Consider the following 12026-nt stretch of genomic DNA (forward strand, 5'->3'; position numbering starts at 1 on the left):
TATAAAGTAGAATGATGATTTATTTTTTAAGTTCAAAAAATCAGATATTTACAAAATAGAACTAAAGAAAATTCACGTTGAATAACTTTGATATCTATTATCATAAGAGTTCATAAACGTGGAATGTTTTTCGAATGTTGATCGAATCGAGTTGTCATCCGAATAATTCGAATAAATAGAATCGTACGAATTCGTAGAATCGATACACTTTGAAGATGCGTCCATTAAAGATTTTGTCTTTTCTTGTAACTGTCTTACAAGTTCTAAGTCCTCAGAATAAAATGTTTCGTCAGTTTTTAGCACCTCCGAAGTTTGGTCGTGTCTAGGTATTGAATTGATTGGATCATACTTCAAGTTTCCAGTTCTGTTTTGGTCGCCTTCGTAATCAGATTTTGAGCGCGTGGGCGTTTCAGTCATCCCGTTAGACGATGTTAAGAAATTAGAAGGGAAATTGAAGACGGGTGGAAAATTTGATGTTGGCGGGACAGATGGCGGTGAAATATTGTTGTTGTTTAGGTTTTCGTATCGGTTTTGAAAATAAACAGGAGATGCGCTATTTGAAGTATCTGTGTAACCTGAAAGAGCGAGACAATCATGTATTTAAAACGAGTCTGCTAAATCGCGTGCCACGCGTGCCAGCGTGCTATGCGTGCCAGCGTGCCTACGTGCCATGCGTGCCTGCGTGCCAACGTGCCTTGGCGTGCCAACGTGCCAGCGTGCCAACGTGCCTTGACGTGCCAACGTGCCAGCGTGCCATTAAAACTTCGGCGTGCCATCCGAATTTCGGCGTGCCATACGAATTTTGGCGTGCCATCCGAATTTTGGCGTGCCATCCGAATTTCGGCGTGCCATTCAAATTTCGGCGTTCTCGTCCGAATTTTTACCGAAATTTCGGTAAAGCTTGGGGGAGAAGATGACACAACTTGGACCCCCCCCCAATATGGACCCCAATATGGACTCCCTCAAAATTAGTGGGAAAGCATTTTCAAGGTTATTTTATGTAATGAAACTTAAATTATGTAAATAATGGCATTATCACAAAATATGAGGTGTATACACCAATTTACAACAAGATGTTTTCTCATGCTCAATAGGATGCTGGCGGTGCAAATGGATATAGATTGTCATGCAATAAAAACATTAAATGCTCCAAGAGAGCTGTTTTAGAGATATGAAAATTGTAGTACTTTTATTATTATTTTATTAATTTCATTTTTATATGAACAGAGCATTACATAACTTTAAAAGTTTTGAAGGAGATACACGTGTTCCTTCCACGCGTAAGGCAGTAGTCTACCTGTCATTTTCTTGACAAAGCAAAATCTCATTTTCAGCTTTATATATAATATATGTTTTATAGATACTTAGCGTTATGCTTTTTTCTTGAGCATATGGTAATTTAAGCTGAGGCTGGACATATGCTTAATATGCTTAATTTTCTATTGTTCTAAAACAATAAATCCATTGTATTCGAGCCAGAATCCCAGCTTTGTTATGCTTATACGCGTTATGCTTATAAATAAAAAAATGTGTAGTGTACTTTTGGATGACGGTCAAGTATTCTTAAGAAATTGCCAAAATTGAGGGTGAATTATTCTTAACATGTTCTTACTTTTTTGTACTTGACTATTTTACAAACATGAGAAATAATCATATTGAGAGTTTTGGACTTTTGAGTTTCATCCTGATATTCTTATAGAAGATATTCTTATATAAAAAAGCGTTTATCTTAAATGCTCCAAACAACGTTAAACTACCTCCAGATGTTATGCCATTTTCAGTCGTTTTGACCAGTTTGGAGTCTTGTACAGTAGAGTAAACAAGGATGAAGCAACATTGGCTTAGTTTCAGGTACCTACCGGGGGTTGGAAAAGATGTCAAAACTTAATATACGAGGGGGGGGGGGGTGGAATAAAAATATCCTGGATGGAAAATTTTCGAAAAATTAATTATAGCGCCCCGGCTTTTAGGTATCCGAGAGTAGATTAAACGACATAGTAATGATGTTTCTATGTCACGAATAGGTAACTGCTTTGACGTTAAAATCTAGAGTCTGCTAAATGACGCGCCTTACGCGCCCACGCGCCCTCATATTTCTGACGCGCCTTACGCGCCTTACGCGCCCACGCGCCTAACGCGCCTAACGCGCCTGACGCGCCCTATGATTTCGACGCGCCTTGAAAATTTGACGCGCCCTAGAATTTCGACGCGCCTTGAAAATTTGACGCGCCCTAGAATTTCGACGCGCCTTGAAAATTTGACGCGCCCTATGATTTTGACGCGCCTTGAAAATTGGACGCGCCCTATGATTTCGACGCGCCCTAGAATTTCGACGCGCCTTGAAAATTTGACGCGCCCTAAGATTTCGACACGTTTTGATGTGCCTTAGGTTTTCGACGGTTTTGACGGACGGAATAATGAGATTGGTCTAATCATACATGGTTGGTATATAAAAGAATGCCGGTGTTAGCAAAATAATCATTTCTTAAGAGATTAGCCTAAAGTCGACCCGTTCCATTTATCGGCTGTACACTTTATGTACGCTTTATTAGTCTATTTCATAGAATTTGTGCATGCTACACGTTATTTCTATTCAATTTACAGGGGAAAATGCACAAATTTGTCCCTTCACAGAAAACCCAACTTTTTGTAATCATCTTTGACTTGGGAATTTTTGAAAAGTTTTCCATTGTCGCTGTCTTTGTTAAATGTACATCTCAATTTGGAAAAGAGTGATTTAAAATAATAATTGGATTACTGCAGTGACGTAGAAAAAAATCATGTACTGAAAACACGAATTATGGCTTGGTAATAACATACTCAGGAAAAAGGTTTTTATCCTCAATCGCTCATAGAACGACACTGGGATAAGAACCACATTCTTTATGAGACATGGAGAAAACTCTGATGTTCAATTCAAATCAATCTCCAACCTCGTCCCCGTGTATCCCAGGCTTTATTTACGTTACTGATTGACGCCAGAGAATTATTATCTAGCGCTATCAGTAAGCATCAAAAAGCTGATAATGCGCAGGGAACGAGGTTGATCAATCTCATTACTGTCAGTTACTAGGTAGTGTCAAATTATCAGGGCGCGTCGATTTTTTAGGGCGCGTCGATATTTTAGGGCGCGTCAAATTTTTAGGGCGCGTCAAATTATCTGGGCGCGTCAAATTTTTAGGGCGCGTCAAATTATCAGGGCGCGTCGATATTTTAAGGCGCGTCAAATTTTTAGGGCGCGTCAAATTACCAGGGCGCGTCGATATTTTAAGGCGCGTCAAATTTTTAGGGCGCGTCAAATTACCAGGGCGCGTAGGCGCGTGGGCGCGTAACATTTTAGGGCGCGTGGGCGCGTAAGTCGCGTCATTTAGCAGACTCTAAAATCTACTCTCATACGCAGATCTTTCTTCACCCCTGTCTACGCTACTGTTCTAAAAAATTGAAAAAGCTTTTCATTCTGAAACCTTTTGAAAAAGTTTTTTTCTGGAATTTTTTTTTTTTGAAAACCTAAAACTTCAAAATAGCCAAAAAGCTCATGAGTTTACGGTTACCGTTTTTGCCTTTTTAAATCAAGTGGTCAGGAGCTGTAACCAAAAATAAGGAGCTTAGTTAAATAGTTGTCCAAGGGCTAAAGTAATTTTCAGAAGTCATCATTTTTCTTGACTTTTTCTTTTTCTTACTCCGCTCACTTGCCGTACCTTAACACGTGTAAGAGACCGTAGTAAGTGTATATTTCAAAATATCGCATAACAATTAATGTTTCATGGAAAATAAAGACTCTGAAAATTTGAAAAAGTACGCAAAATTTGGTTGTCACGCCAAAACTTGGATGGCACGCCGGAATTTGGTTGGCACGCCGGAATTTGGTTGGCACGCCAAAACTTGGATGGCACGCCGGAATAAGGATGGCACGCCAAAATTTGGTTGGCACGCCAAAATTTGGTTGGCACGCCAAAATTTGGATGGCACGCCGGAATAAGGATGGCACGCCAAAATTTGGATGGCACGCCAAAATTTGGATGGCACGCCAAAATTTGGATGGCACGCCAAAATTTGGATGGCACGCCAAAATTTGGATGGCACGCCAAAATTTGGATGACACGCCAAAATTTGGATGGCACGCCAAAATTTGGATGGCACGCCAAAATTTGGATGGCACGTAGGCACGCTGGCACGCCAAGACACGTTGGCACGCTGGCACGTTGGCACGCCAAGACAGTTGGCACGAAGGCACGCATGGCACGCATGGCACGCTGGCACGCATGGCACGCTGGCACGCATGGCACGCTGGCACGCCTAAAAACCGATGGCACGCTGGCACGCGTGGCACGCGATTTAGCAGACTCATTTAAAACAAGTGGAAATTCTGAGCCAAGTTCAATTTTTTTCTCCCCATGAGACTTATCAAAGAAAAAAAATATTTGAATGAACAATAGACCACTACACTTAGGATTTTCCTTATCCCCCCGTTTACTAGGCGCCTGAGAGCAATCTTTTGACAGGTAGAAATACTAATAAATGGGAGGGGTTGGAAGAAAATGGGAAAATAATCAAACTTTTTCGTACAAGTCATCACGTAAGTACTATAATTTAGTTACCTTCGCCTTTATTGCGCATGACAAAAGACGGGATTCGATTTTCGAACGATGGTACGTCATCAATTTCTTCGGAGATATCAGCAGAAGATTCGATTTTATAGAAAATGTAATCATCGAAAAGCATTTGCAGTAAGTGGAACGAACCTATGAGAAAAAATAAAATTAATTTTTTGTATTAAAAAATAAAATTAATTTTTTGCATTAAAAAAATAAAATTAATTTTTTGCATTAAAAAAATAAAATTAATTTGTTGCATTAAAAAAATAAAATTAATTTGTTGCATTAAAAAAATTAAATTAATTTGTTGCATTAAAAAAATTAAATTAATTTGTTGCATTAAAAAAATTAAATTAATTTGTTGCATTAAAAAAATAAAATTAATTTGTTGCATTAAAAAAATAAAAGTATTTTTTTGCATTGAAAAAATAAAATTAGTTTTTTGCATTTCGTATGAATTTTGTGAGCCTTATAATGCATGTTGCAAAGTACTTTTTTGAAGATCAACCATTAAGTATAGTAAATTGCATACGAATGTATACCTTATTGGTATATATTTTCGTGTGTTACAAATTTTCGCGGGTACTTAATTTCGCGAGTTTTTTGGTCAATTTTAGCGAAATTTAATACTGTTTAAATTTTTCAAAATTACAAAATCGCGAAATTAAATACACGCGAAAAATTTTTTCTTACTATTTTGTTAGTATTTTTACATCAAAAACGTTTTGTTTCAAGCAAAATCAGTCTTTTTCTTGCTTTATATTCCCACTTTCTGAAAATACCTAGTTTAGTGAATCGCGAAATTTAATACACGCGAAAATTTTCCAGAAGTCGGCAATCGCGAAATTTAATACACGCGAAACACGTTTTTTCAAAAAGATTTCGCGATTCGCGAAAATTTGTAACACGCGAAAATATATACCAATAAGGTAATACCGTGAAGTCGGGTAACTTGCATCAGTGGAGGCAAACATGCATAGCCCTCAAATGAATGACCTAATGAATGACCTGTCTGGTCATTAAAATACAAATTTAAATCAAAACAAAAATGGTAGAGTAGAGCTGCGAGAGGAGCTGCGTAGTTCATTTGTTTTGAAACTGTGCTGCTTTGATTGGTCAGTCATTTGAGGGCTATACAAGTTTCCCTCCACTGATGCAAGATACCCGACTTCACGGTATTATACATTCGTTTTTCGAGAGATTTAATGTTTTGAAATTCATAAGGCATAAAACTGGAAGAAGTGTGTTTTTAAATTTTAACAAATTGAAATATATCAAAAATAAAGGTCACATTCTACTTGTAAATGTTATACTTGCTAAAAACGTGTACAGCTTAAAGTATACTTCTTTTATGGTTCGAGAAGGGGGAATTAACAGCTGAAAAGTTCGTTTCTTTAATGGTAGACTTACCACTGTCACTGAGACTTACCACTGTCACTGAGACTTACCAAAGCTTTTTGCGCTTCTGAGGGTGAGTTCTTGAATGATTTTGGAAGTGATGAAAGACCATTTTAACAAAAAGTTTTGCGCTAAGCTTTGAAAAGATGCATCTTCTTGTTCACTAGGCTAGAATGAGAAAAAAGAGGAACGATTTAAATATTGAAAAGAAGTAGTAACTCTTCATTAGGATCCATCTCTTTGAACCCCTGTCTCAAGGACCGTGAAAACCTTTGAGCAGTTAGGATGAATTGAAACTTAAAGATGGTAACAATATTCTGAGAGGCGTGATTTGATTTGTTATTTGCATCTTTGCAAATCTACCAAAAGAGAAGATCAATAAAAGTAATTATTTAAGTACCTTGACAACACATTGTTGTATCATGGCGGAGAGCCAGTCAGCATATTCTTCAATCGGGGCTTGGTGTTCAAGTAAAAGATACATCTCACCTAAATCTGTGTAAAGAAATTACAGTAAAACGCGAGAATAGGAAAATATAACATTGCACGATTCGCGATTGTAAGAGTGAGAGTTGATGCTTAAGTAACCACCCCTGCAGAAAATTCATAACCGGTTGGGGATATTTATTCGGGACCTTAGAGTAAAGGCTGGTCTCCACTTGCACACGCTGCGATCGCACCTTTTGGCTTCAATCCTTTTTGCTTGGAAAAAAAGATTACGTCATAAAAATGTAATGCGCGCTCGATAAAAAAACTTTTTTGAACCGTTACGTCAGATCGCACCAATGGAGTTACTTCATTTTTTATTTGACCACTTTGCTCGAAAAAGTGCGATTGAAGCGCGCACAAGTTGGGGGGGGGGGGGGGGGGTTGGAAAAAATTTTGTTAAAATTCAAAATTATAATTAACGGGGGACCTAATTGCCAGGGGGGTTGGAAATTGTACTTGCGAAAACCCAAAAATAAGGTGGCGTTAATTTGGAACCTAAGAGTAAGTACCAGATTGATTAGTAGAGAACACCCTAAATAGAGAAGTTTTAAAGAAATCATCGTCACGCTGATCATCAATTACATTTATATATTCTTTCTTCTTCGTTGTGTCTATTGCTGGTCGGTGATGATGACGTCATCCAGGTCACTTGCTTGATTACGTAATCGAAAGGAATTTCATGGAAGTCCATGGCCATCTGCATTACAACTTCTACGTTTGTCATCACTGTCCGCGCCGCTTGCGCGAGATGTGAAAGCGATGTTAAGCGCACCAGTTGCTGGGCAAAAGATTTGGCAACTGAAAGAAATTCAAAAAGCTAAGAAATTCAACAGATCACGTTAACCACAGACAACAAGAAAGCATTATCATAGAATCGAGAGGGACAATAAAGATTCATCTATTTTCAAATATTGGAGAGGAATTTTGTCAAGTCCTGGTGAATACAGTACTGACTATATTTCGACTAAAGCTCTTTCTACACAATAATTTTTCTTACCGAGTAACTTCTTTTGTTGAAGTTGTTCAGGCATGTGGAGTAAAGCCAATTGAAGCCAATTTGAAATATCTTTTGCAAATTGTTGGATGGCTTGTGTTAAGCTTGGTGGTAGAGGTTGTAAACTGGAAGGGACCAAAACACTTCCAATCGCCTGTGGGAAAAAGAAAGGATATGAAATTCCTACTGTCAACTGCTCTAACTTGGGACGATTGGTCGAAACATGGGACTGTTGATATTCTGGCCTGTATTTTCACTTACTGTTAAATCTCATTGACAAATTTGTTTTGATAACTCCACCAAGTTTATCAATCATACTTTCTGTCATAATATGCTCCACTACGGAACAACTTTCATATTATGATTTAAAAACCTACTCGGTGCGAAAGAGAAATTGTGTATTTTTTAATACGCCGTTCATCGACTCAAAACAAATGACTTTGGAGGTTCGATGAAATGGTGGCCAAATTACCGTCCTATGTTTTGTCAGATAGTCCCAAGTTGAAACAGTTGACGGTACATTGAAGTCATAGATTAAAACTTTAAAATATGGACTCTTTGTGGGTGATTCCTGAACCCTGACTTTCTGATGACTTCATTTGTTTACGTTTTGATTTTGGTTGGAATTGCTTTGAAGGGTTGATTGGGTTAAGCGTTGGAAATAGAGGTGATTGAATTTCTATCGCTACGTCACTTATAGTGAGGCTGGGGAAGTAAAACTCAAATATCATTTCCACTTGTTGTTGTTGCATTTCCGAGGAAGCAAAAAACACATGTTCTCCAGTTATGACCACGGGGAAATTTACAATATCAATACGATCTGTTCTCAGGTTACCTACCTTGTAAAGGGTATTATCACATTGTCCAATGAGTTCAATGACGATGTTCTCTGTTAAGATGACCACAATATGAGATGGTATACCTTGCCAAAAGTGGACCAAGAAATTCTGCACCTAAAATTGTTGAAATGTGATTGGAAAAGGTAAATAAGGATCCAGATGATGACATATTTACGCTGGGTGTTTGCGGATTTCTTTGAAAATTGACTTTAAGGGTAGGATAAACACTATTGAGCGCTATACATGACACTTGCTAGCAGTTTTCGATTCATATTCGCTATAGTTACAAGCCCAGAAAAAATGTCTTATAAAAAAATACTACGGACACAATTAACAGCCAGCCATTTCCCTCTATAAACGTTTACCTCAGTGAAATTAGCTCTTAGAATGGTGTCCAAAATACGCTGACAATGGGCTTTGTACATGATCAGGAAAGTTTTGATCTAAAGAAACAGTAAGATGACGTAATTCATGATGAAGTGGGAAAAATTGCGAATTCAAAGAAAACTGTTTAATGTTGGGTAAATTCAATTTCTGGAAAAATATCCCGATTCAGTAGTGGTACAAGACTAACACAACTGTTCGAAAACTGTTTCATCTTTAAGATATGAAGCAGGGATGTAATGTTTTTGAAAAAGAAGAAGATTTCATTCACTACCCTCATTACCTGTTCTCTGAATGTTGAATCCTCGACATCAACCATTTCGACCGAAGGGAAATCCGGTAAGAGATTACCAGTAGCGACAGGTAAGGTGGAAGGTTTGGTATCAATGGAATCTCTTGTGTGATTGGCTGATGAGGAGTGGTGTGAAGTAGCATTGCTATTGGAGGATGTTGAGTTATGGTTCGATTTCGGTTTTGATTTCTGAGAAAAAATAAATTGATAGTTATCTGTGTATTATCAACTTAATGAACGCCCTATCCTCTGTTTGTTTGCTTAATTTTCAATTTTTTTCAGATTGCAGATCAAAAGTTTCAGAAGCTAACCTTTTTCTGTGCGGGAGGTTTACCTCCGTTCTCCGCTGCTGCAAGTTTTGCCGCTCGCGCTGCTTTTTGTGCAGCTTCTGCCGCCATCTTTGCACTTTCTTGTTGCTCTTGGAGAACCATGTGATAATATGGTGACGTTGTTCGGACGGTGATACCGTAGTAATGGTACTTGGATTGACCACGTGTTCCTAAACGTCTCGTCTTTAGATTGGGAAACGTGTTTCGGATAATCTATAAATAGAGAGTGGTAATAAAAATGAAGATAAATTCCGAGAAAATCAGTCTAAATAACAAACCTCAAGAAAATCATAAGTTTTATAGGAGCACCACTAATCCCTAGAGTACGCGAGCAGCCAAGAGTACCCTAGAGGCGATCAGACGCTTCGATGTAAAATAATAATCTAGGATCTAACTTTCAAAAGAAAACACAAAATTATGGCCACGATCCTTGGCAGACGAGAATTGTGGTAATAAACTCTAAAATAGACATAATCTCGAAAAATCTCAAACATTAAGATTAAGAGAAAGTTTGAGACTACGAAAGAAGTTTGCCAACAAATGTTAGAGCGACCAAGATTGTGTACTGCTAGCTGACTGTATCATGAAAAGACATAAAGGGCGGCGCAAATGAATCCAACATTTGATCCAACATTTCAAATTCATTGTATGTTGGACGAAAAGTCACGTGGAAAAATTCGAAAAGTTGCATGAAAAGTGATTTGCGCAAAAACGTCAAACATTTTCATCCAACATGATTACGCAAATTGAAACCAACATAAAAGTGACGTCAATCTCATTAAAAAATGTTGGATGAAAATTTGACGGCGATCAAACTTCATCCAACATGATTCCAATAAGCTAAAAATTGAAAATTGATTCATTTTAGGATAAAAAATCATGCTTATCAAAAAATTGCGATGCACTTTCTATTCCTTATTTCGATGCCTGTAATGTTGGATCAAATGTTGGATTCATTTGCGCCGGCCTTTAAGTTGGTCACCTTTCCAAAGCTGGCAGCATTGACGGGCATGATGTGACTGTTGGTGCAGAAGTCCAAGTAATGCGTGTAAAGGGAACTTCTGGGCAAACTTAACCCGTCCTCAATGTGATAATTCTCATTCAACCTGGATGTTAGAAATAAGAATCAAAAAAAATCCTCAAATCCGATTTCAGACCGGATTATATATAAAAATATCTGAACTTTTAGATCTCGGCCACCAAAAAGATAAATTTCTTGAAAAGACGTCCTTATAAAAGGTTTCAAGAGACTTTTTATTGCCCTAACCATGCTTTTTGTGAATACAGGACGCTCCAGGGATTGAGTTAAAGTCGGGTAACAAATATCTTTGAAGTAGCACAAGGGAAGAATATTACTTGCTACCTACCATTGTGTCGTGATGGGTGATTGAAGTTTGCTCAATGAGAGTTGACCACTACGTTTTCCTCTCATACCTTTCATCCTATAATATGAACAACAAAGTGTTTTTGTTTACTATAAGAGCATCCAAAATTCTTGAAGCCTTCGGATGTAATAATCTTCTTAAAATGTTCTTTTTTCACCATTTTGTGAGTATTTTTGTGCTTTTCGTTAAGAAAATGGGTGTTTTAAGTCTATGAAGTCTTAAAATGTTCTTTTTTCACCATTTTGTGAGTATTTTTGTGTTTTTTTGCTAAGAAACTGGGTTTTTTAAGTCTGAGTAGCCTTAAAATGTTCTTTTATAGTTTTTTCTTGTAAAAAAAGTGTAAGACTGATTTCTTGCATAGAGACACCTCCTAGTGTAACTCTGTCCACACTTGAAATTTTTGCCTGAAAATCTTCGCCCAAGTTCAAAATGAAAAGTATCTCCCTTTGTTACCATTTCCACTAAAGTCCCACGGGGCACTGATACAGGGGTGTCATCGTAAGACAAGCTTACTCAATCAGAAATCTAGTTTTAAATGTCTTGACAAAGTTTTATCTTGAATTTGATCTAGGTTGAATCATTTTTCTCTTGGTCATGAACAAGTACGACATTAAATGAAGCATCTGACTCGAGTCCTCATTCCAAAATACAAAAAGAACTGCTCAGAAGATCCTAATATTATTCTAATGCAAAAAAACAAGAAATATTTTCTCAGAGATTGCTAAGCAAGAGGTAGAAAAAATTCTTCAGAAAAGCATTTTTATGTCGGGAGCAAAAATGTAATGGCTGGTCTCCCAGAGATAGCACGACGTACATGATAGAATGTGAAAAGATAAAAGGTTGTTCGTTACTAGGTAGCTAGGCTAGAAAATGATGCTCGACAAACTGTCGGGCCAGACAGTCGAGATAACTGTACGAAGGTGAATACAGGAAATAAATAAGACTTACATTTTGGTTTTAGGTGGATGATAGCAGCCAATTCGCGATATTTTTGGTATTTTTTGCTTCTCGTGTTGGAAGAGAGATGGAGTCTTTTTGAAGTGCTTCCAAGCAACTGTTGACAGACCTCTCGAAACTATGTGCTTTTGTAAAGAAGAAGATAAACGAAAAGAAAAGAAAAAGAAATTCACTTCATTTACGAATTCAAAGTCTTTCATAGAACACGTGTTGCTAGGCAAACATCGAAAAGTATTTCATTAAAAAGGAAACGTCAAACGAACATTCAAAAGACATCCCATTCATAACCAACGGTTATTAAAGAGGTGTTAAACAACAGACCACGTGTGCTAGCAAGCAATTGAGATTTAATTAAACATGGATG

At 37.5% G+C, this 12026-nt stretch overlaps 2 protein-coding genes across 3 annotated transcripts in view; one reads left to right on the plus strand and one right to left on the minus strand.

The window, feature by feature from the left end:
• LOC136808393 (large ribosomal subunit protein mL41A-like) overlaps window positions 1–12026 on the plus strand; it is a 175899-nt gene that overhangs the window by 47500 nt on the left and 116373 nt on the right. The window lies entirely within an intron of this gene.
• On the minus strand, window positions 3–11964 carry LOC136808378 (regulatory factor X 4-like). Its single transcript, XM_067064910.1, has 13 exons — window positions 11654–11964; window positions 10688–10762; window positions 10303–10426; window positions 9303–9533; window positions 8983–9180; window positions 8681–8758; window positions 8316–8429; window positions 7480–7630; window positions 7065–7280; window positions 6394–6488; window positions 6044–6161; window positions 4599–4742; window positions 3–575 (listed from the first exon to the last, which is right to left on the minus strand). The coding sequence occupies exons 1-13, from the start codon at window positions 11860–11862 to the stop codon at window positions 73–75; spliced, it is 2256 nt and encodes a 751-aa protein (XP_066921011.1). The 5' UTR covers window positions 11863–11964; the 3' UTR covers window positions 3–72.

The sequence above is a fragment of the Clytia hemisphaerica genome, unplaced genomic scaffold (genome assembly GCF_902728285.1).
Source record: "Clytia hemisphaerica strain Z4C2 unplaced genomic scaffold, Clytia hemisphaerica genome assembly, whole genome shotgun sequence".
Classification (NCBI taxonomy): domain Eukaryota; kingdom Metazoa; phylum Cnidaria; class Hydrozoa; order Leptothecata; family Clytiidae; genus Clytia; species Clytia hemisphaerica.

Excerpts from the sequence above, each read along its gene's own strand:
- LOC136808378 (XM_067064910.1), bottom strand. The coding sequence starts at position 11,862 with ATGAAAGACTTTGAATTCGTAAATGAAGTGAATTTCTTTTTCTTTTCT. Across the intron at positions 8,759-8,982 it reads ATTCAACATTCAGAGAACAG|ATCAAAACTTTCCTGATCAT; the intron begins GTAATGAGGGTA and ends CTGTTTCTTTAG. Across the intron at positions 4,743-6,043 it reads CAGAAGCGCAAAAAGCTTTG|GTTCGTTCCACTTACTGCAA; the intron begins GTAAGTCTCAGT and ends TTTTTCTCATAG.